Source organism: Medicago truncatula, chromosome 2 (genome assembly GCF_003473485.1).
Source record: "Medicago truncatula cultivar Jemalong A17 chromosome 2, MtrunA17r5.0-ANR, whole genome shotgun sequence".
Lineage (NCBI taxonomy): Eukaryota > Viridiplantae > Streptophyta > Magnoliopsida > Fabales > Fabaceae > Medicago > Medicago truncatula.
The window spans coordinates 43,277-68,911 of NC_053043.1; the positions used below are offsets into that span (position 1 = coordinate 43,277).

At 35.0% G+C, this 25,635-nt stretch overlaps 2 protein-coding genes across 3 annotated transcripts; one reads left to right on the forward strand and one right to left on the reverse strand.

Moving 5' to 3' along the window:
• Window positions 1-6,840: 6,840 nt before the first annotated feature.
• Window positions 6,841-17,119, forward strand: LOC11434316 (methionine S-methyltransferase). 2 transcript variants are annotated; one of them, XM_024777352.2, is made up of 12 exons: window positions 6,841-7,264; window positions 7,337-7,530; window positions 7,609-7,815; window positions 8,629-8,724; window positions 9,007-9,195; window positions 9,271-9,459; window positions 9,549-9,785; window positions 11,115-11,249; window positions 12,077-12,400; window positions 12,513-12,692; window positions 15,359-16,327; window positions 16,451-17,119. In XM_024777352.2, exons 1-12 carry the CDS (start codon window positions 7,027-7,029, stop codon window positions 16,772-16,774), a joined length of 3,282 nt encoding a protein of 1,093 aa, XP_024633120.1. In that variant the 5' UTR covers window positions 6,841-7,026; the 3' UTR covers window positions 16,775-17,119. The 2 variants fall into 2 exon arrangements, with proteins under 2 accessions (XP_024633120.1, XP_003592868.1); XM_003592820.4 differs by having other exon boundaries at window positions 6,843-7,264; window positions 12,080-12,400.
• Window positions 17,120-20,462: 3,343 nt separating this feature from the next.
• Window positions 20,463-22,893, reverse strand: LOC11424190 (protein NRT1/ PTR FAMILY 4.3). The gene is made up of 4 exons (XM_003592821.4): window positions 22,532-22,893; window positions 22,230-22,447; window positions 21,713-22,141; window positions 20,463-21,619 (listed from the first exon to the last, which is right to left on the reverse strand). The coding sequence occupies exons 1-4, from the start codon at window positions 22,683-22,685 to the stop codon at window positions 20,642-20,644; spliced, it is 1,779 nt and encodes a 592-aa protein (XP_003592869.1). The 5' UTR covers window positions 22,686-22,893; the 3' UTR covers window positions 20,463-20,641.
• Window positions 22,894-25,635: the final 2,742 nt, after the last annotated feature.

The window sequence follows — 25,635 nt, forward strand, 5'->3', positions numbered from 1 at the left end:
CGCTATGGCGAGTTCAAAAAATCACTAGCTCGCCATGGCGAGTTCAAGGCGAACTCGAGGCGAGTGAAAATTAGGTGCTCTCGGGAAAAATGACATTTTCTCACTCAAACTTCTATACTAAGCTCCCTAATCATCTTTTTAACCTGAAAATTGTTCCAGTCTTCATTAATATCATCTAGGTACCTTAATCCATCCCCAAAACATCTTATAACAACTTTTCAAAAATCAAGTTTTTATTTGGCTTGCTCGCCATGGCGAGTTGGACTGCTCGCGAGGCGAGCCATGATATTGTTCACTCGCGAGGCGAGACATGAATGCTCGCGAGGCGAGCGATGAATATCAGTACGGGCAGAAAACAGGTTTTTCCTAGAAATCCCATTTTTCTTCCAATCACTCCCCAAATCAGTTTACAGATACATAATTAAGTGTTCTATGCAACCAGAAACTAATTCTAACATCAAAATCATGCTTACAACTTCAAATTCCTCATTTTATCATAAAACCCCAAAATCCCAATTCCTCACCAAAACCTGTTAAACTCAAAATCAGAAATCAGTAACTACACTATTGAAGTAAACCTCACCCTTACCTTAGAATTGCAGAAAGAAATGCACAGCAATTTGGTTTCTTGAGTTCTACTTGCTCTTCCCTCCTTTCTCCCAAAACTGTCAGTTTCACGTAAAAATGTTTCTGACTCTAATCTTTCTATCTTAACTGTCTTCTCAACTCCCCAATATTACACTTAACTCCCTTTAATTTTAATAAATTCTATTAATTCCCAAAACACCAAAATAATTATTATTTCACACTTATTCTAATTATTATTAAATAAATCATATAATAAAATAATACACCACATAAATCACCCAAAATCACACATATATATAAATATATTTATATATATACATATATACTCCACATAAATCACCAAACATCATATATAAATATATATATATACCCACATAAATCAAAATAATTAAATATAACAATTAGGGCGTTACAACCTTTCACATGTCAGACGCCACGTAGGCAGGGACTAATTTGGTCGATAATAATAAACATTTCGAAGGACTAAATTGATTGATTTGCAGAAAATATTTTGGCTTTCTTCCCAAATGGCTCTTTTCTTCCCCAATTGTATAAAATTCGAACCTTAATTACACAATCTGCAATATACACTCTATAATCATGAAAATTTCCTCCAATAATAAGTGGTTCAGTTCTGCCCCAATTCAAAAAACTTCAAACCCTAATTTTTTTCGTAGTGAATCTGAAAGCCAGAATCCTCAAAATTTCTTGAAGCAAAACTATTGAAATTGAATCTGAAATGATGTGGAGTGGGAATATGGAAAAAACGGTTATGAAAGTTAAGTTTCATCTTCAAGCTCCAAGTTTAATGGTGTTGTGAGAGTGCTTGAATGTTGGTGTCCTACAATTTGTGTTGTTAGATAATTCAATTCTTCAAAAAACCCAGGAAGGCCATTTTATGCTTGCCCTCTGCCAAAGGTTGGTTTAACTAATCAAAAGAGGTTGAAGATGATTGAGAAATGTAATCTTTCTATAATAATATTGCCATCAAATTAGTCCCTGAATTATTTCTCTATCTATCAAATAGATCCCTACGTTATATAAAAAACCATCAAATAAGTCCCTGAATTATTTAATCATATATCAAATTGATCCTTGAAACATATGTGTACAAAATAAACTAAAAAAGGCAGAACACGCAAATTGAAACTGAAATATTACATAGGCATAAGTCATAGGTCATAAGTCATAAGTCTGAGATATTACATAGGCAAAGCAACCCAACTATGAGGCATTAACAAGTCATAAGTCTTAAACGGCAATTTAAGCAAAAAGAAACCCAACTATGGGGCATAATTCAAATAAGCCTAAATATTACAAATCCAAAACATCTATTAAACTCTAGGAAGCACCACTTCTTTGAAAATCTGATAATTGGTATAAACTCCATGAATTTAGTAGGTTGAGTCGAACTAGATGGACCATAGGTTGGATATGGAACCCTAATTATGCCAGCAGGAGTTGGATGAGCTGGTGCAGGACCCCTCATTGGTGTTTGCCTAGGCCTATCAACTGAAAGAATTGGTCCTCTAGGGCCATGCCTCCTTGGTGCAGAAACCTGAAATTGCAAATTCAATCAAATTAGTCCCTAAAATCATAACATAATCAATCATATGAGTCCTTCAATTAATATTACTAATTGCCAAAACGATCCTTAAAAATTAAGAGTCATACCTGTCCAGCATTTGCAACAACATTTCCTGCAGTTTCTGCATTCCCAGACACAACATTATTCTTGTGGCTAACTTTCTTGAGCCTCACTTCAAAAACCCTAAAACGAATAATCAAAACAACTGTCTCAAAAACGCAACAAACACAAACAAAGAACAAGGCAAGCATCAACGATCACAAAAACAAAATAAACAACATGTTCAAAACTTAAAACGAAAACACAAAAAAACGGACAAAAACAGAGTGAATACTGTAACCCCCGTTTCGAATTATTTAATTATTTAATTGAGTCTAGTAGTTACTTAGATGAGTTTATATTATATTTATATAATATATGTGTGATTTATATGATTGAGGTGGTTTTATATGATTTTGTGAGGAGTTGTGACTTATTTTATTGTTTAATAAAATAAGATTTGAAAATAAAATAAATATTGAGTTTAGGGGCTGTTTTGAGATTTTAGAGAGTTTTGGGGGAGAAAGAGAAATAAGTTAAGATAATTGGAGGAGTTATAAATAGGGAAACCTAGTTTAGAAAAACATAACGTACGTACAATCAGTTTTGGAGAAAAAGCCAAGAGGAGGGAGAAGACCTAGGAGTGCTGCGATTTTCATTTATAAGATAAGGGTGAGACTAATTTTGCAATTTTATTAAGTCTATGAATTAATGGTTACATTTAACATGAATTAGGATGAGTTTAAGAGGAATCGGAAATTAGGTTAAATTGATATAATTGATGATTAAACGATGAGAAGTTGTTAGATTGATGTAGAAACTGTTCCTAGACCTTAGATAATGTGTAGGATGAATTCTGGAATCAATGTTAGGCTTAAAACCATGAGAAAAGATGAATTTTCGTGAAAACTGCACTTCTGCCCGAGCCTACATTCATCGCTTGCCCTCGCGAACGATGATCCTCGCCTCGCGAGTAATGAAGTTCATTGCTCGCCTCGCGAACCATTTTCCCTCGCCTCGCAAGTTGCATGTCGCAGCTCGCCATAGCGAACAGATGAACTCGCCTAGCGAGCTAGACCAGAAAGCATGCAAAATTTCGTATTTTTGACTTTTGAGTGGAACCTTAGATGCTTTTGAGTGCCTGAACATGTCTAATAATGATTAGGAAAAGATGTAGGATGAGATTGAACCTGGAATTAAACTTGTGAGATTCTAACCTGAACTCGCCACGGCGAGCAGAGGCTCTCGCCTCGCGAGCGACCCAGAAACATAGTGACTTGTTAGACTTTGCGACCTTTGTTGCACGAGTTGTCGAGAGTTGAACCTTTGGGTAGGATTAAGACTTAACAATGAGGTTAATTATAATCTCTGAAGCTGTATAAGACATGTTGTTGTTGATTATGATGTGATATAATGTTTATGCATTACTTGAAGAATGTTTGTATACATAAGATGATGATGAATCGAAATTGATATTATTATGTCATGCTGTTTTGTATACTGCCTATGTTGCTGTTGTTATTTAACTAAGCTGCATGAGTCGGTCTAAGTTGTTGAAGATGATGATGTTCCAAATTATTGGACTAATATAAGAGGTTGTCGAATTTATGTTGTTTTAAGAGGTGGAGTCCATGCATTAGCATTCATTGTTGGGGCTTGATGCCCTGGAGCTTTGTACTCACCACGTTGGAGCATTAGCTCAAAATTAGCGATGGGGGCTTGATGCCCTGGAAGTATATTAATACTCAAATAGCGATGGGGGCTTGATGCCCTGTATTGGTACCACATGCATATAAGAGGTCTAAGTTGCATAGTTGCATTTGTCGAGTCGATGAAGATAATAAAGATTTAAGTTGTGATTAGTAAAGAATGAAGTGATTTATGATATATTATTATCAATGTTGTTTAATAAGATGTTTTATGTTGTTAAATATAATTGTTGAATTATATGCTTAATATTATTGTTTTGTGAAATCTCACCCCTTCTACTTGGAAATGTTGCTCTTCGTATGAGTAACTTGCAGGTAATCCAGAGTAGGTTGCTGTTGTGCTGTCGTGAGTGGTCTTGCCTCACAGTCTTAGGTTGCTCTGATACGTAACGGGAGGGGATCTATAGTGGCTATTTCTCTTTCCTTTGCGTATATGCTATGTTTTCATGTTGCTTAACTGAATTTATGAGATGACTTTTATGAGGCTTGCGTGCCAAGACTATTTATGACGTTTGAATTAACTTCGCTGCTATTTTGTTGATGAAGGATAAATTATCATTTATGTATTTGAGATTTTAAGAAGTGTGATATCTCGTTATATGTTGTTTACTCTGATAAATATGTTTGAAATTTTTATGTTGGGAAAACGGAGTGTTACAAATACGAACACAAAAACTTGATAAACAACAGGAAAGGTGTTACCTTTAATCACAGCCGAACACACAAACTTCAAAAATTTCAGAATCGTCGGACATGATGATGATTTTGGAGGGGTGAAAATGGAGGAAGTATTAGCGAGAAGAAGAAGGGTCAAGGACGTTTTTTATGTTCTGAAATGTGAAGAAGGAGGTATGGGTAATGCAGGGGCAAAATGAGAAAAGCAGAAAAAATAAACTGAAAAGTGAAAACTCAACATTTTCCAATTCAATCAAATTTGTCCCTGAACACGTGGCTTCCTTCTTGCCACGCGTACAAGACAACACAGCATGCAAGACGACATATCAGCATGGCTAACGGAACACTTGGACGGGGGGACCTTTTTGATGAACGTCTGACAAATTCAGGGACTAAGTTGATATTTCGCATAATTGAGGTACAAAGTTGGCTGACGCGTGAAAATTCGGGGACAAATTTGATGGTTCACTCCTAATTCTTATTGGAGCCCTAGCATTTCTCTTTTATTGGAACCATCAATTTAGTCCCTGAATTTTTACGGGTCGGCCAAATTCGTCCCTCAATTATGCGAAATATCAATTTAATCCCTGAATTTATCAGGCGTCGATTAAAAAGGTCCCTCCGTCCAAGTGCTTCGTTAGCCATGCTGACATGTCGCCATGCGTGCTGTCATGTTCAAGGACTAATTTGATTGATTTGGAAAAAGTTTACTTTTCACTTTTTAATTTATTTTTTCGTGCTTTTCCCATTTTGCCCCTGCATTACATATTCCTCCTTCTTCACATTTTAGTCAGAAACATCAAAAACATCCTTGACTCTTCTCCTTCCCGCTAAAACTTTCTCCATTCTCACCCCTCCAAAATCATCATCATCTCCATCAATTCTGTGTTTGTTTTGAAACTGTTTTTGTCCGTTTTTTTGGTTTTAAGTTTTGATCATTTTGTTTGCGTGATCGTTGATGCTTGCATTGTTCTTTGTTTGTGTTTGTTGCATTTTTGAGACAGTTGGTTTGATTATTCGTTTTTAGGGTTTTGGGTTAAGTTGTAAAAATTTGAAAATTAAATTTTTTTTTCTGGTTGGTTACGAAATTTGATGAACATTTAACTTTGTAATGAAGGAAATTACACGTTTGTATTTTAGGTTTGTATTTTGTTGTTGTTTTGTTTGTGATTAAAACCAAGCTTGCCGAAATCTATAGGATGGAAGACCATATAACACTAATACTGCATCATGTTGGTGATTTAGTGCGAAATGAGAATCGGAGGCTGCAATACATTGGCGGTGAATTCTGTGTATGGGAAAAGATATATGTTGATGAGTTGTGTTTGTGGGACATTGAGAAGATGGTGAAACATTGCAGAAGCTACTTCAAGGTATCTAAACTAGGGTACATGAAGCCGTATGAGGGTGTTGCAAATGATCTGCACATCTGCTTGACTCCATTGACAACTGATCAACATGTTTTGGATATGGTGCAAGCTGCAAGGTCTAATGGTAATGAAGTTGAAATATATGCACAACATTTGGTAGATAGTGATGAGGTTGAAATTGTTCCATTAACAACTGAAGAGAGGGAGGAGCTTGAGCGAGAAATGGAAGAATCTATGTAATATTTCAGTTTCAATTTGTGTGTTCTGTAATTTCAAGGATCAATTTGATATATGATTAAAATATTCAGGGACTTATTTGATGGTTTTTAATATGACGTAGGGATGTATTTGAAGGTTACATTTCTGAATCATCTTCAACCTCTTTTCATAACCATTAAACTTGCAGCTTGAAGATGAAGCTCGACTTTCCCATATTCCCACCCCCATCATTTCAGATTCAATTTCAATAGTTTTGCTTCAAGAAATTTTGTGGATTTTGGCTTCAATACAAAAAAAATTAGGGTTTTAAGGGAAGAAAAGAGCTGTTTGGGAAGAAACCAAAAAAATTTCTGCAAATCAATCAATTTAGTCCTTCAAAATGTTTGTTATTATCGGCCAAATTAGTCCCTGCCACGTGACGTATGACTTGTAAGAGGTTAACGGCCACGTCAGCCCCGTTAACGGCCCATTTCAACAGAAGGACTAAATTGATTGACAATTAATAAATTCAGGGATTAAATTGATATTTCGCATAATTGAGGGACGAATTTGGCCGACCCGTGAAAATTCAGGGACGAAGTTGATGATTCACTCATCTTATATTTCATTCGTCAATCCAATCAAACGGCCGCAGCACATAGCGCAGCAGAGGATTCCGCAGCAGTGGATCCAACTCCTGTTTTGTCAAAGAACAGAACGCGTATTTAACTGTCAAAAAAGAAAAGAGAATAATAATCTCTTCTCTTGAAATTGAGCATCTTCTCTCATTAACTAACTAACTGTGACTTTTTCATTGATTGATTGATTCATTCTCATCGTCCACCGCAAGTGTAGTAAAATGGGTTGGACGACGCCGACAGTGGATGAGTTCCTGCAGAAGTGCTCGCAATCTGGCGACGCTGCCTATGCCGCCCTCAGATCATTGCTGGAGGGTCTTGAGGATCTGGAAACCCGTTCCCAGGCTCGGATCTTCCTTTCTCTCCTTCAGAAGCGTTTCCCCACCAAGGACTCCTGCGATCAATGCTTTCAGACTTACCATTTTCGTATTGAAGACATCTTATTGGATCAATACGAGGGTAAGTAATATTATATATTTTATGAGATTTGCTTTCTTTTGATTCATAAATGAAAATTGCATTGCATTGCAGGGTACCAAGGTAGAAATAAATTGACTATGATGGTGATTCCTAGCATTTTTCTCCCTGAAGACTGGTCCTTCACTTTTTATGAAGGGATTAATAGACACCCTGACTCCATTTTCAAGGACAGAATTGTTTCTGAATTAGGTTGTGGAAATGGATGGATATCCATTGCCATAGCTGAGAAGTGGCTACCTTCCAAGGTGTTTGTTTGTTTGATATCATCTTCAATTCTTACGTACCCAATCCAATTTCTATGCTAATACAAATCATTTCTTCAGGTCTATGGCCTTGATATCAATCCTAGAGCTGTCAAAATTTCCTGGATAAACCTATACTTGAATGCTTTAGATGAAAACGGACAACCCATCTATGACGAGGAGAAGAAAACTTTGTTGGACAGGATAGAGTTTCACGAATCTGATCTTCTATCCTATTGCAGAGATAATGGAATTCAACTTGAAAGAATCGTAGGATGTATTCCTCAGGTAAGTAATTCCATAACTATCACACATCTATCTATGCAGGTTATTATAACTGTTAGGTAAGTAATTGATTTATATCTAACATTCCCTTAACATACAAGTCCTTTCGGCTTGACGCTATACAATGCATAGACACTACGACAAAACACTGCCTTGTACTGATATTTAATTGAGTTAAAAGAATAAGGGTAACAGGGATTGAACTATAGATCCCATGTCTTTAACTATCTGAAAAGCTTAAGATGTTGAGCGAAAGTACGCAAATGATTTTACACTATGTTATACACATGCACACATTAATATACGTGACTACTTTAACATATATGCACCTAACACAAGTAATTTTGTTGTTATATGCCACATTAAAATATGTTTGAAGTTAATACAAATTACATTAATTGATGAAATATATTTAAGAAGTATCTCTTAAACTGACTGTATTCAAATATACATAAAAAATAATTTTTTAAACAAAAATGTTTCCATAAAAATAATTTTGTAGGAAACTAGTTAATTTTTTTAAAGAAAAACAGTATTATGATTATAAACAAACACAAATTAGATTGCGTTTTAATCTAGTGATTAATTAGTATCAAAACAAATTTTTATTAAAACAAATGGGTCCTATATCTCAAATAGTTAATCCATACAATCATTTTCAGTTTTACAAAATTTTAATTTTCTCCCTTTCTCTCTAAGAATCTGAGGTATTCTAGTATGGTATGACATTAGCTTCTTGATGAATTTGGTTTATCCAGTGATGTTTTAGCTTAATCATTTGATTAATATGCATTCTTGTGGTTGGATCCCGTGCAGATTCTTAATCCAAATCCAGATGCAATGACTAAGATGATAACAGAAAATGCAAGTGAGGAATTCCTTCATTCTTTGAGTAATTATTGTGCACTTCAGGTAAATACAATCTTATCTTTTTAATACGTCACCAGCATTCTACTAGCTATGTTGTTGTTTCCCCAGAGATACTTTTTTGAAGTATTCATATTTGTTTTATGAATTCTATGTGCGAAGCCAAAAATAATTTTTAATTAAAGTATCACTTACACAATTTATCCCTTCTTCACCGGTCGGTCTTGGCAGTTTTGAGCCTATTTATGACTTTTTTTTGTTGACAATAGCCTATTTATGACATAAATACTACATTTTCATGTTTATTCTTTATTTTGTTGTGTGTAGGGTTTTGTGGAGGACCAGTTTGGGTTAGGTTTAATTGCAAGGGCAGTTGAAGAAGGGATATCAGTAATCAAACCTAATGGAATTATGATCTTTAATATGGGAGGTCGCCCAGGACAAGGTGTTTGCAAAAGATTGTTTGAGCGTCGGGGTTTTCGCATTACAAAGCTTTGGCAAACGAAAATCATTCAGGCTAGTAATCATATATGTTTGACTAGATAGTATTTCTCCAGTGAAAGTGTAGCTTATTGAGATGTACTGGTACAGGCTGGTGACACAGATATTGCAGCCTTAGTTGAAATTGAGAAGAACAGCCCGCACCGTTTTGAATTCTTTATGGGGCTTTCTGGAGATCAGCCTATTTGTGCACGGACAGCTTGGGCTTATGGAAAGTCTGGTGGCAGCATTTCCCATGCTTTATCAGTTTACAGTTGTCAACTTCGTCAACCTAACCAGGTCGGTTGTTCACCAAAACTGTCAATTTCTTACAAGAATATTGTTATCCTGAAGGAATTTTGAAGCACAATGCAATTTGATACTTGCAGGTTAAAGTTATATTTGAGTTTCTGAAAAATGGATTTCAAGAGATCAGCAGTTCTCTGGATTTGTATTTTGAGGATGATTCTGTTGCTGATGAAAAAATTCCTTTCCTTGCTTATCTTGCAAGCATTCTAAAAGATGATTCCTATTTTCCATATGAACCACCGGCTGGAAGCAAACGCTTCCGCAATCTCATTGCTGGATTTTTGAAGACGTATCACCATATTCCACTCACTGCCAGTGTAAGAAGAAACCAGCGCTTTATAATTATAATATATAGTCATGCAATATTATGGGTATACATCATGTTATACATCTAGCATAACATGATGTGCCATTTGGTTTTATCTTTGCTGTAAGATCTATTGTAAATATCTTCTGTAGTTAATAGGTATGTCATCGTGTAAGTATGGCTCTTTATTGCAGCCAAACAAAATTCCACGCATTAATGAATGAATAGGGCAGTATATGTGGTTCAAGAGCAGTAGAAAAGTTAATATTAAGTAGCAGAGTTGTTTTTATAATTTCCACATATTTCTTCTGGTTATGGGTGGCACAATTTCATTAGGTCAGATCTGTTATTTATTGAATTCTGGTATTTTATTCACAAATCTCAAACATTCATAATAGGCTTGGGTTAGTAAGAGTCATGGAGTACATTTTGGAGGTTGTTTATTCTAACTTACTTTCTCTGGAAGGCATATTATTTTGAGGGTGTTGTAGTTTAATTATTGTAATTAAGAATTCCTAAGAGATACAAGCTGGAAGTCTTTTTAACCTTAAAGGTCTTCTAACTTGCATTACTAAAATACACCTCAGCTGTTGAATGGCAGAACTTTTTCCTGAATCTTAAATTTATTAATTATCAAGAACTTTCTTCTTTCTGGTTTATTACACCAGAATGACCAAACTATATGCTGCGTTCAACTCATCCTCCTCTTAATCCTTCTCTTCTCCTTGTTAGTATACACAAATATGTCAGTAGGGCCAGCTGTCATCTAAGTTATAGCTCAAATCATGTATAATCCTACATGCTCTTCTGATTCTATATCACTTAGATGTAAGCACAAAATCTAAGAGAAATAAGGGATAAGCTGGCGCTATTTCATGTGAAATTATCTTTGAAAAACAGATGTTATCCACAAACAAATAATAAAAAAAAAATTGAAATACGAAAAACTAGAAGAAAAATGGTCTTATTCTAAATTGGTCACCTGGTAGACTATAGATGCTTCCCACTTTAAGTAACCTTTTTCCATCATGCATTTGAATGGCGGGAGTTTCCCCGTCAGAAATCTTTCTATTTTGAGTTAATAATCTGGGAACTTGCATTGTGTATATATTCATACTTGCTGTGGCTAATTGGTACAAATGCTTTCCGTAGAATATTATTACTAATATCATAATTTAAAAGTAAAATATATGCAGTGCTCTACTTGATTTTAATCTTGCTGATACGTGTAAACCATTCTACTCAGGCTAGTGATTAGGAATTACATGCCCCATAGTAAATTTGTTTGGTTCATATAATATATTACAATATTGACATATCTATTGAAATTCTGTGCCAGAATATTGTCATTTTTCCTTCAAGGAATGCAGCTATTGAGAATGCTCTTCGCTTGTTCTCACCTCGGCTTGCAATTGTTGATGAACATCTGACTCGACACCTACCTAGGCAGTGGTTAACATCTTTGGCACTGGAGGTATGAATGTCATGGCAGTGGTCTTTTGTATTATCATGCAAATATTATAATTTCCTACAGCAGTTATATAATAATAATTAATTAAACTGCCTACTTATAATTATATAATGTCTACCCCAAGCCTAATTGTATATTTAGGCTTCTTCCTTACATAGGTCCTTGTGATTGGAGGCCTACTACTAACACAATCAAATTAATAGTTGTTGACACAGTACAGGAGAAAATCATACCATCACTTTTCAATGTAAGGAACCCAATGTTTCAAAAGCATATATACAACAGCAACAACCAAGTCTTTTCCCATTAGGTGGGATCACCTGCATGGATCAACCAATGTCATAAAATCGTATCATGTATTTGAACCAAATATAAAATTAAAATATTTATTTTTAAGCAATCTTAAAGATTCGGCCTGTAGTTTTCTTCCGTATCCCCCCTGCCTTAAATTTAACTACCGGATCACCCTCTATCTGGTTTAATCGCCTTACCAGCGCTTCAGTTCCATACAACACAGCAGATCTTATAACTTGCGAAAGAAATTTTTGTAGATTTGATTTTTGCTCACAGCAAGGACATATATTTACTTAGTTGCAATTGGAGACTGGTTGGTTGGGAGAGGCTAGGCTCTCAAATTCCTTGTGCATCTTTATCTCCTTTATCCTTTTCTTTGTAATTTACGAATTGTGTTGTATACTTGTATTCCCCTGTTTTGAGGATTGCTGGAAGTTATATAAATAATAAATAAATCTTTTCAGTGTATTTAATTTAATTTTCATCCAGTTTTATCAGATTATTGCATGTACCATAACAAGTTTTTATCATTTTAGCAGAATATGGGATCTATTGACTCTTTAGATGATACAATAACAGTAATTGAAGCCCCTCGGCAATCAGACTTAATGATAGAACTAATAAAGAAATTGAAGCCTCAAGTGGTGGTGACTGGAATTGCTATTTTTGAGGCTGTTACTAGTTCAGCTTTTGTGCACCTCTTAGATGCAACGCGAGATGTTGGATCTCGTCTTTTCTTGGACATATCAGATCACTTTGAGCTATCCAGCCTTCCGGGATCAAATGGAGTCCTGAAGTATCTTTCAGGAAGTCCTCTACCCTCTCATGCGGCAATTATTTGCGGACTGGTAAAGAACAAGGTAATATTCCATATTAACTTATTAGCTGACTTAGACTGTATGGTAGGCTTCTGTTCTGGCTTGACTTTGATCAATTTCGTATTAATGGCACTAACAACCAATGTTTTTCCAGGTTTATCCAGATTTAGAAGTAGCTTTTGTCATTTCAGAAGAAGAGTCTCTCTTTAATGCATTGTCCAAAACTGTTGAGTTACTAGAAGGCAATACCGCATTAATCAGTCAGTACTATTATGGCTGTATTTTCCACGAGCTTCTTGCTTTTCAGCTGGCCTGCCGGCGTGCACCTTCTGAGGTCTGTCTGCCTGTCGTTTTCATTTTCTTTTAGTCTTGAAAATTTGAATTGTTTTTAGCGTGTAACATCTGTTCCTGAGATGCATCTGTTCTTTCATTTGTGGCTCCGTATATATCTGGACCACGGTAATTTTGAAGAAAGAATACGTTTAAAAGCTTGACTTGAGAACCTAATTGCATGAAAGAACTTCCTAATTCCCTGTTATCCCGTGCCTTCCAAATTCACACAAGGAGTTGTATCGCTGTCATTCATGGGGGCTAGTAGCTGTATGCTTTCACCAGTTATTACATGAGGTTAGGGTCTGAATTTCGCCAACAGTGAACCAAACAGACTGTCATTATCTGCTTTAATAGGAGAAAAGGATAACTCGGGTTCCATACATTTGAATGAGAGAAAATAAGAAAGGCATATGATGAAACTGATGAGAGAGATGTTGTTTTAACTAGAGTATGCTCTGTTGATCACTACCAGTTATGACAATATCATCTACATAATCAACCTGGTAAATGCACCGTTGGGCTAAGTGATGATATAAAACAAAGTGATTGGCTTTGCTGCGAATCATACAAAACTACTGCAATATGGCGCTGAATCGACCAAACCTAGCTCGAGGGAACTGTTTAAGGCCATATAGGAACCTGTGAAGTCAACAAACCATGGTAGAGGACTTCTCCTGAGAAACAAACTCAGGTGGTTGCTCCATATAGACTTCAAGATAACCATGCAAAAATGTAATTTTAATGTCAAGTTGATGGAGAAGCCAGTGTCAGATGTCTGCAATAGAAAAAGACGAGTGTCAGATGTCAGATGTCTTGCAAAGGCCATTCTGGCAACAGGTTAGAAAGTCTCACTATAATCCAAAAATATGTGCATAATCCTTAGCCACCAGGGGAGCCTTAAGTCGATCAATCTTACCATTAGGACCAACCTTCACCATATAAAGCTGAAGAGGAACAATAGAAGGCATAGCAATAATAATTGTAGGAAGAGACCTTAGAGCTAAGCGGGTCACTCAAAGTATGGAACAAACTCGAAAAAGGTAACATTAGCCGATATGAGATACCTTTGAAGTGTAGGAGAATAACAACGATAACGTTTTTGAGATTGAGCATAACCAAAAAAGACACTTGAGTGATCGAGCCCAGAGTTTGTCAAGATCGGGAGAGTGATTGTGGACAAAACATGTGAACCCAAATACATGAGGAGTAAATGAGTGAAGGCATGCAATTTATAAGATAGGACATGGTTAGGACAATATCCTCCAAAAAAATGAGATGAAACATTACCATGAAGGAGAGTTTGAGTGGTTTCAATGAGATGCCGATTTTTGCGTTCAACTGCCCTATTTTGTTAGGTGTATGAACACACGATGTTTGTTGAAGAATGCCATTAGAGGCCATACAATTTTGAAGTTGATGGGACAACTATTCATGTGCATTATCACTGTAAAGTGCAAATGGACACACCAAATTAGATTTTAATTTCCCTATAAAATTGCTCAAAAATAGATATAATTCAACCCTGTTTTTCATTAAAACTAACAATGTAAAACTAGACGATTATCAATAGGTAACAATATTTAGACTTAAAAGTGGAAATAGTTCGAGAAGGATCCCAAACATCAAAGTGAACTAATGCAAAGGGGGAAGATCCCATTTATTTACTTGACCGCATAAGTGACTGTGTGTTTCCCAAATTGACACGACTCACTATGTAAACTAGATAATTTGGAAAGACTAGGTGCCAACTTTTGAAGTTTGAGAAGACTTAGATGACCGAATTAAACATGCATAGTAAAAGGGAAATCTTTGACATGGCATGTCAATGGTTTTACAAGAGATAATAGAGGCCATTAGACGCACCCGACTCCTTGATCCATCCTGAAGTCCGACCTTGCAAAGTAACATCGCCATTAGTTAAAGTGATGACACAATCTTGAGAATGAGTCAATCGGCTGATATAGATTAAATTGAAGGGACAACCAAGCTCATAAAGGACAAATTCAGCATTGATTACTGTTATGACAGGATCAGGGTTAAGTTGGATTCACTGTGGATCTAATGAAGACAACCTTACCTTATATTTGCAAAAGATTGAGTGCGCGGCTCTAACATGTGACCTCCAATTCACATGACAATAGCTCCAACCTTTTGTTAGGATCTAATATGATAGAGTTTTTTAAGTAATTAGTAGGTGGTTAATTATAGGTTTAGGTAGATTATTAGTAAGTGGCCCATTAGGATTAGATAATAAGAGGCCTGTTTGGGTCAACGACTAGAATGTTCTCTTTATTTGTATATAAAGGGGAATTCTTTGGAGTTCTAGAGTATGACAGATTGGGTTTTGTGTTTAGGGCCGGAGTAAGATTTCTCTCGTCTACTATTTTACTATTTTCATTACTATCAATAAAGCACCATATTTTCTTTAATCGCCACATCTGTTTCTTCTTGTAGTTTGGTTGTGTTATTGTTAATTCGATTGTAGGATCCTTTGGTTCCTATCACCTTTGCACTAAAGCCCCTCTTCATTATTATGGGGAGCATGCCATGTAAACTAAAAATTAACTCATATCTTCTGTATAGCTAGCTATTTATGACATGTTCTTGAATTAGTTTATTCTCGTGGTTAGTTTTCTCATTACTTCAAATTTAACTTCTGTCCTCCAGAGAATCTGTGAAAATGTCAAATCAGTTGATATGATAGGATTTGCTAAATCAGCCGTATCAGTTCTTAATAATGCTGAGCTAGCAATTGACGGGGTAGATAATGGTTCCCTGATCCACATGGATGTTGATCAAATCTTTTTGCCTGTTCCATCTCCTGTCAAGGCTGCTATTTTTGAAAGTTTTGCTCGACAAAACATGTCTGAGTCTGAAATTGATGTCACCACAAGTATAAAAAAATTCGTCAAAAGCAACTACGGTTTTCCAACAGATACCAGCACGGAGTTTATATATGCTGACAATTCAAAAGCTCTTTTCAACAAACTGGTCCTCTGTTGCATTAAAGAAGGTGGCACCCTCTGTTTTCCAGCTGGATCAAATGGGAACTATGTTTCTTCTGCTACATTTTTGAAAGCTGACATAGTGACAGTTCCTACTGATGCCAGCGTAGGTTTTAAGTTCACGGAAAAGACACTTACTGGAGTCCTTGGCACTGTGAAAAACCCATGGGTGTATATTTCTGGACCTACAATCAACCCCACTGGCTTAGTTTATAGCAACAAGGAGATAGGGGAGATTTTGATTACCTGTGCTAGATTTGGTGCAAGAGTTATAATTGATACTTCATCCTCTGGTTTGGAATTTGACAGTAAAGGCTGGGGTGGCTGGGATTTGGGGGAGTGTTTGTCTAAGCTGAATTCTTCATTCAAGCCATCATTCTCTGTGTCTCTGCTCGGAGGATTGTCTCTTAAGATGCTCAATGGTGTTCTCAGATTTGGATTTCTTATTCTTAACCAGTCGGGTTTGGTTGACACATTTTATAGTTATCCGGGATTAAGTAAACCTCATAGTACTGTTAAATATGCTGCAAAGAAGTTGCTGGAGCTTAGAGAGCAGGAATCATCAATTCTATCAGATGCTATTGTTGAACATACACAGATTTTGAGAAGTAGATCCAAGTGCTTGAAGGAGGTAATTTCTGGTCTGCTTAACATTTCTGTTTGAATTTTATTTTAATTTCTTTGTTTTTTATGGTTGGATTTTTTTCTTTTATTAAAAGAATGCTAAACAATTTTTGGGGGAATACTTCCCTAGGCACTTGAGAAGAGCGGTTGGGACGTGCTTGAATCGTGTGCTGGCATTTCTGTTGTGGCCAAACCTTCCGTCTATCTCAAAAAGACTATTAAGCTAAAGATTTCATCAAAAGGTGAAGTCAGCCAAGGAAATGCCACTGTGGAAATAAAGCTCGACGACTCAAATATTAGGAATGCCATTCTCGAAGCCACAGGTTTATGCATCAATAGTGGCTCTTGGACTGGAATTCCTGGATATTGTCGGTTCAATATTGCACTTGAAGAAAATGATTTCAAGAAAGCACTGGATTGTATACTAAAATTTAGAGAAGTTGCACTAGGTTAAAACCCGTGTCATCTGATATACAAGTATACTTAGATGATTTAGCTTCAGTGCATGTCATTTGTGTTTTAAGGAATAAGGAAAGTTTGGGTGTTTTGTTCCTCTTGTTAACACGGTCTATCGTCCGTTTTTTATTTGCATGGTGTGCAATAATCATAGAATGCGAACTTTTAGTTCAAGAAATTTTCTCTAATCATTTGTTGCATTACATTTATGATTTATGTATCTATGTATGTTTCTGTAATTGAATCATGGTGTAAGGTTTAGGATGAATCTGCGCGTAAACAACCTAGTACTATCTGCAGGACAGGATTTAAAAAGTCGGCTATTTTTTTTTTTTTGTGGTGACCGGGATTTGAACCGTACATGTCTTCACTATTTTTTTTTACAATAAATAACTATCTCGTCATGCCTTCACTTTTTTATTGTCATTAGTTTTTTTACAATCCATCTCTCCACATCACACTGTATATATAGACACATACATACACACCGTAGTTCACAATTTTATGGTTAGCGTTTTTTTTTTTAAATGTACCATAAAATTTGTAGTCTGGTGTATATTTTTTAAATAAAATGTTCATCGCAACCTATAAATTCATGGAACACAAGGTAAATATAAAATTTTCATATATATTTATAAATTGTGGAATTTTATGGTGCAACGACAATTAAGAATTTTTTATAAATTGTGGAATTTTTTATGAAGACATCATGTTCAAGCCATTTTGTGTTTTAGAGAGATGAGAGGAAGAAGAGGGAGAATCAGATTTTGGAACACGATTTCTTTCATTTTTTTTCTTTCTTTTTTATTTTTTTTAATTATTTGTTGTTTTTATTATTTATTTAATTCTTTAATTTATATGTGGTTTTTTTAATTTATTTTTAATTAAAACAATGCACATGTGGCGGCTTTGAAGTGCCACGTCAGCGTTGACCGAGTCAAAATTGGTCTAGGGGGCCAAAAGTGCCAATGATCCAATATATAGGGGGCTCTTTTGTATTTTAATTAGTTAGGGGGCCAAAACTGCCAAAGATCCAACACATAGGGGGTTGTTTTGTATTTTAATTAGTTAGGGGGCCAAAATCGCAAATTCTTAAAACATAGGGGGCCAAAAGTGCAATTAAGCCTATATTTTTTAAAAAGAGCGATTATCTAAAAAGCCCCTCACATACTAAAAAAAATTATTAAAGAAGAGAAAAGGTAAAGAAAAATTAATTAAAAAGAGAAACATAGGTTCTGAGGTGCGTTTGTTTTGCAAAAGGATAGATACTAGACAGAACAGTACAACACAAGTGTCTAAGTTACAGGACAAATTTTTGTACTCTACTGTGTTTGATAAATGGTGCACAAAACAAGCATTGAATGTAGTACCCTTTATGATGTGAAATGTTTGATTTGCACTCTGTAAAGCTTATAAAATTAACATGCATTCATATATCACTAACTTGGTTCTCAATTGTTTCATTTCCATTTCCATCATCAGCTCCGAGGCCATTTGCAAGATCTTTGCCAAAAATACCTTGCAATCTCTCAAACTAAAAAAAGGAAAAGAAAAATTAACTAAAAAAAGAAACATAGGTTCTGAGTGTGGAACGAAAGATCTATGCAATGCAGATTCCCATTCTTACCACTCAACCATTTAGACATACTTGAAAATTTTCCACGCCACATGTATATATTATTTATTTCCATGCAGCATATATAAAAAAAATAAAAATAAAAAAATGAGCCCCCAAATTTTGGAGGCCCAGCTCAGTAGAGCTGCTTGCACCCCCTCAGGGTCGGCCCTGATCATATGGATGAATGAACTCATATTTAAGGAAGAGATTGTTGGTGTATCAAGTCCATTAATAGCATAAATGCTGAATAACATATAATCGAGAAGGCACATATACCCAGCACAACATATTAAGATTTTTGATGAAGATGTATTGTGTAAGTCGTTTGTTTGATTATCTTTGGTTCAATGCGAAGATTTCCGAATATTTTAGCAAACAATCATACATAATTAATTAGAGGTGGGTGAACTTATTGTGAAAACATAGCGGGTGTGGAGTCTGGTTAATAACATTCCTAATTTTTTTTTTTCTTTTCAAATGACATACGAAAATAATCTCACACCGAAAGGTCTCTATTTTTACATGTTTACGTGTTCTTCTCATTGTAAAGACTTCTCCTATAGCAATCATGCATAAAATCTATGTTCGTAAAGCATCATGGCCACATTATTAGATTTATGTGTCTTTAATATTATTAAAAAAAGAAAATAATATGTATAAGAGAGGAAACTAGGTCAAGACTCTCAGGAAAAAATACGTGTTTCCTTGCGATAAATGAGGGCAAATAGTCTCTAAAAATTACATGTCATTTTTAAATAATTAATTATGTGAGTAATTTTTTTATTTAATTATAATAAAATAATGATATCATGTTTATTACATATTGCCTTTATCTAACTTCATATCCTATCATGTGTATATCATAATATGACCATCAGACGGGTTATGTATGCGCTAAATCTGGTTTGCAAATCGAATATTGCTCTTCTCCCATCAAAAATTGCTCACTCACATACAAACTTCTCAAAATACCTATGCGTGGGTATTTTGAGAAGTTTGTATGTGAGTGAACAATTTTTTATGGGAGAAGAGCAATATTCGTGCAAGTCTATAAGTTCACTATTTCTTGCGATAACTTGCATAAGACATTTGGAAGCTACAACATAAGTGCTCATTAAAGCATTCTATCATCATTACATATGAAATGTCAAACCTAAAAAAAAATAAAAAATATATGATAAACAGCAACGAGGGAGCCGGAATAAAAAATTGGTGACTAAATGAGGTCATATATAGTGGATGTAACAGTGATAGTGCAAGAGCAAAGTGGGCTCGATGCCACTAGCTTTTTTCTGTATTGGTTTGGGTAAGTGGGGAGTTATGTTAATCTTTTAGCCAACATTTTAATGCACCTATATATTGTCTTTGTAGGATGACAATTTTGAAATGGTTTTGCAATTGCAGGGCCCCTGGCTTCAACAGTAAAACATGTTTGAGACATGTCTCATCAAAACAAAGGTGCATGATTGTTAAAATAGAACAAATTTTTTCACATGTTTGTTTTTTTTAAGTGCAAAATTTTTTAAAAGGTGAACTTAATGATGCAGAAGAAATCCTCTGGTCACCCAAAAGAAAAAGAAAGGTACTTTATTAATCTATCAATGCAGAGACAGAAACATATGTGCATAATTTCTTGTTGACTTTTTAGTTGAGCTTTCATTATGTTTCATACGCACAAGCATCGCATCATATTAGTTGGATCTCCTCTGAAAGTCATCTCCTAAAAGTGCGAAAGCACTGTTCTGTCACTTAACATGTTTGCTTTGAATATTTGATAGAGAGAAAAATGACACTCTAAAAGGAAAATAATGATCCACCCCAAAGTGAGGGAAGGAGAGAATGCAATGAATCTTGCTACCTACCGACTAGTGCCTCCTTGGATACCTATAACAACAACTGTGTATCTTTCTTTTATATATTTTGAGTTTTTCCTGCATGCACAGTTGCTTATTTATGACTATACATAGATGTGGGTTAATTTGTCTTATACATGTCTCATATTATACTTAATTAGGATACGATCAAACATCAAAGTATATATATAGATTAAGGCACTAAGCTTCAAAAGTAAGATACCCCTAATTATGACATTTTCTTATTACAATTCTTTCTTTGTAGAATATGTCTGCCCACAAAAGAGACCTTACATACATTAATTTTTCTTTTTATAACCAGCTAGAGCTTTATAATTATAATAAAAAGACTAATTAATTAATATACATATATATGCACGGTATAAGTGGAATGCTATGGAATATTGTCTGCTGCTGATACATAGTAGTGTTTAGATTCCATGGCATGAACCTCACCCTCCTGGGATATGGTTGAAAGGGATGGATTATAAGAATACCATCTGGACCAGAAGAGATAGTTGATGAAGTTGAGGAAGCTAAGGACAGCTAGTAACCAATAGAAAAGGTCAAGTTTGTCTTTGTTCAGATTGTTGTCATGAAGCCAACCACCACCACCACTAGAAGTTGAAGTGATTTTATTCACCAAAGAAACCAATAGTGAGCTGAGATAAAATCCAAATGAATAGGAGCAATATGTGATGGCAGTGAAGAATGTCTGCATCCCTTTCAAGGACTGTTTGTAGAAGAACTCAATGAGGCCAACTGCAGTAAACATCTCTGACAAACCAAATATTATGAATTGTGGTGTAATCCAAAATATGGACAGAGTTTGGTTCAGGTTCACAGCTGCATCCCTTCTCTTTTTCTCCATAACAGCTGCTGAAACCATAGAAAATGTAGCCAGAAAAAGGCCAATCCCTATTCTCTGCAAAGGTGAGATTCCTGACTCATGACCTGTTATTTTTCTTGCAAAGGGAACAAATAAAGTATCATAGAGAGGGACTACAACGATGAGAAAAATGTAAGGAATTGACTGAAGTGATGCTGGAGGGATATGAAATGATTTTGTGACATGTGTGTCCATGGCACTTCCTTGCTGGACCGAGAATGTTTGAAGTTGTGCTAAGATAGTGTTGAAAATTATAGTGCATGCAAAAATTGGAATAACCGAAAGTAATATCTTTGCTTGTTCAACTTGTGCAACACTACACAATCTCCACGGGCTTTCCTTTGTGTTGTTCCCGGCCTCTTGGACACAAGCCTTGTCCAAGAACCTCAACTTATCACTATGTTGTCTGTTTTCCCTTCCGTGTAGGATTTGTAGGCTAGATGGACAAATCTTCTTCCTTTTTAATATTGCAGCTACAAAAACCTGATCATACGTATTATTAATATTTACAGAAGGCAATTGATTGATATATACTATATTTGAAAAGATAAATTAGATATGAAATGTTGATCATACTTGAGCAATGGGGAGAAAGATGGTTGGTTGTGGAGGCTTGTTCCTATAATATAGGGTTCCACTTATGAAGCTTATGAACCCCATTGCCATGGCAGCAGCTGATACAGCAAAGCCCGCATCCATCCCGGAATGAGTTTGAACCCAAATAAGAATTGTTAGAGCAACAAGTTCACCCAATGAGAATGCAAAATATGCTGCATTGAAGTAAGTTGAGAGCTTCTTTGATTGCTGGTCTTGATTGAATTGGTGAGCTCCATGAGAAATCATGTTGGGCTTAACACAACCACTTCCTAATGCCACCATGTATATTGCTATATAGAATATCAACGCCTTCAACCCATTTGCTTCTATGCATTCTCCTCCTAATTTACTGCATGGTGGTGGCTTCAATTCAGGAAAATGAGCTTGTGCTGACAGCAAAATGAAACCCTGTGCAATTATGCATAGTATATATTTATTCAGTCGAATTAATTAATAGATATGTGAATGTGATGATGAGATGAGTACTACTACTTACAGAAAGTTCTAGTAAAGCAAATATGAGGATAGTGGAGAAGGTGCCAAGAAAAGAGTCAGATAGATAGCCGCCGAGGAGTGCGATGAGAAAAATAGTTCCTACAAAGTTGGTGACTATGTTTGCAGAATGAGGCAAAGAGAAGTGCATCTCGTTTATGAGATAAGTTATGAGGTTGTTTCCAACTGCAGCTATTGCCATTATTTCAAATGCTTGTAGCCCTGACATATATATATCATTCATCAGATCATAGTTATTGTAAGATACAAAGTAAAAGAGAGAGAAAGAGAGAGAGATATACATACCAAGAACAAAAGCAGCTGCTCTAGTTCCACCGTGGTTGTTAGGATTAGAGGGTCTCCCTCTCCAGTCAACAGTAGTATTCATGATGCCTTCATCTGCAGATTCTCCCTTTGGAATTGGAATATTAATATTATTAATACTTCCTCCCTCATCCATTCTTGTTGTTGTCTTGTCTTACTCTCTTGCTAATGCTGAATTTGAGGGAAATTGGTCCGCAATTTATAGACAGTGTCTAGCCTACCACCACTTGCAACTTGCTTGCTTTACAATATTATTTAGAGAAATTAATTATGAGACTCCACCTACGCCCCCCGCACTTATTCTTTACACGTGTACGCACCACATTCCCACCAAGATGAGAATAAGATCAATTCATTTCATTCTTGCCTAACTATGTTTAATAATTAATTAATTTAAAAGGGTTACACCACTTACGTATGCTATCAAGAGTGGCATGGTTTAAGACGCTTTTACTCTATAATATGTGGCGGTAATTTTCATCTTACAAGCTTATTGTTATTGTAAGAGTTAAAGTTACAGTCAACCTTTCGTAACAAAAAATAAATAAATCACCAACTATCAGGAGTATTCTGACGCTTGTTTGTTCAGTCATGGACATAATGAGGTATCTTATGATTTAAAATTCTCATATTGAATTATATAAGATCTAAAAATGGGAGGCATTATTCCTTATCTATATGAGAAAGAAAAAATGATCTCAAAATGACTTTATAAACGAAAGGCATTCACATTCCTTACCTATATAAGACGCTTGCCAATATAAGACATGCGGGCGCTTGATTTGCTCAAAAATAATTGGTTAGACAACACATGTTCGATTTGAAAATCAAAGGGATGAGGCCATGAGTCAGATGTTTGTCTTAAGTACAAATTATCCCAAATAGATTATCACTCTCATTATAAGTGATCTCATTTGGAAACTGAGGAATAATGAAGTATTGATTATTGTTTGTTCACTTATATATTCTAATTTATAGTATCATAGTTACATGACTATTTCATTAACTACAATTATAAAAATGGAAATTCTATGGTGAAATTATGAGAATGACTTTTTTGATGAAGTCATGAGAATGACCAATCATTTAACATATCTGTATTTAATTCATGTCAGATCAAATTATATGGTGTATTGCACATTTGTTCATACGGTGTGCCACAATATTTTTACTTATTGCAATTGTGTCCTGATTAAATTAAAATAATTAAACATTCTTATTGTTATTTTATTTTTTAATCGTAAAAATTGGATTACTAGACACTTCCATCTTCCCCATTATCGCCCATCACTGCTTGCTTGATTGCATCATAACAGGTTCTGCAATCATAACAAAGCAACCCATTATTAAAAAAATTCAAACTTTAATATCAAAAAAGGATTTTGAACAAAACCCAATATTAAAAGATGGAAAAAAGTAAAGAAATCGTACATGATCATATTGATGAAGAGAAAGGAGATTGATGGGGCAAGCTTTACCAGTTTAAGTTGCGTATAGAATCAGAAGCTTATGATACCATTGTTGTTGAATCTCTTTCATTCTCTAAGTTCTAAAAATGATTCAAAAGGGTTTTTTCACCTTTTACTGGAATCAAAGGCTCACAAATTTTTATTGAGGTTTTGAGGCTCACGAATCAATGTTCTCAACGCTTTGCTCGAGATCTCAGCTGATAACGATACCACAATCCAAGAAACGATGGTGCCGTTACAAGAAGAACATGAACCAAAATGTATAATTTAGGTTAGTAAAGTCCCCTTCTGCAGATGAAGAAGAAAGAGAGGATGATTAAAAATGATTTAATTTGAGCATGAAATCCCCTTCTGCAGAAGAAGAAGAAGAAGAAGAAGAAGAAGAATAAAGGACCAAGAAGAAGCAAAATAAATAATTTGCAGATGAAGAAAAAAGAACCAACAAGATAAGGCAAAATCTATGGTACACCCAATAATTTGAGTGTATTGGTACATCAAATCCTTAAATTAATAGTTAAATGAGTTATTTTTTGTATGAAAAAATTATTTTCTATCATCTATGATTATAATAACTAAATCTTATTCACCAATATCGTCAACGCAATAAAATTTGATTTTTTCGAATTCTTATTACTCATAGACAATTTTGATTATTTTTTACAATAAAATGTAAAAAAAAATTAGTATGATTTTTATAAAAAATGAAATGATATTTTTTCTTATAAAATTATATTTTCTAAAATATATATGTCAACAAACACCTATTTTCTTCATAAAAAATTATAGTTAATTTATAAAAATTGTAAGCGAGAGTACCGGTACATCATAAATTTGCAGGTGTACCGTAGAAGTTCCCACAAGATAAACAGATGAAGAACAAAATTGATTTTATTTTAAATAAAATAAGTTAATAAATCAAAAGTAATTAATATTTTGTACGATGACTGATTTATAATAAGATAAAATTTAGTCTTACGTTGGTCCATCAAGAAGCCATTAGCTGACATGGCATCAATAATTATGCAATTGGCTAAATAAAATAACTTTTTCAAAAAAGTCATTTGCTTAACTACACCATAAAAGGCCCCTTATAAAAATATTATCGTAAATAAAACTGATTTTATCATTAAAATCAACACATATATCATTTTAAGCACCACACATAAAGAGACATTTATAATGAAATAGAGGGAGTACCATTTTATATTCTACTCAACATATTCTCTCTCCCTCATCTTTTATTTCTCCTCTCTTCCATTTCTATGTCTTTATATCTCAAATATGCTCTCTCTCCCATTTTTCTTCTCTCTTCCCATATCTCTCATTTTTTTCTCTCTATGTCTATTACTCTTTTTTTTTTTTTTTTGAGTGAATACCCAAATTTGTCCCTGAATTTGCACGAATCAGACAAAAACATCCCTCAATTCATCGAAATGCACGCTTTGTCCCTGAATTTGTCATATCTCAATCAATTTAGTCCCTACGTCCATTTGGGACGTTACCGGTGATGACATGGCTATTAACCTCTCACATGGGTTGCCATGTCAGATGCCACATAAGTAGGGACTGTAACACCCCGTTTTCCCAATATGAAAATTTCTTAAACATTTAGCAGAG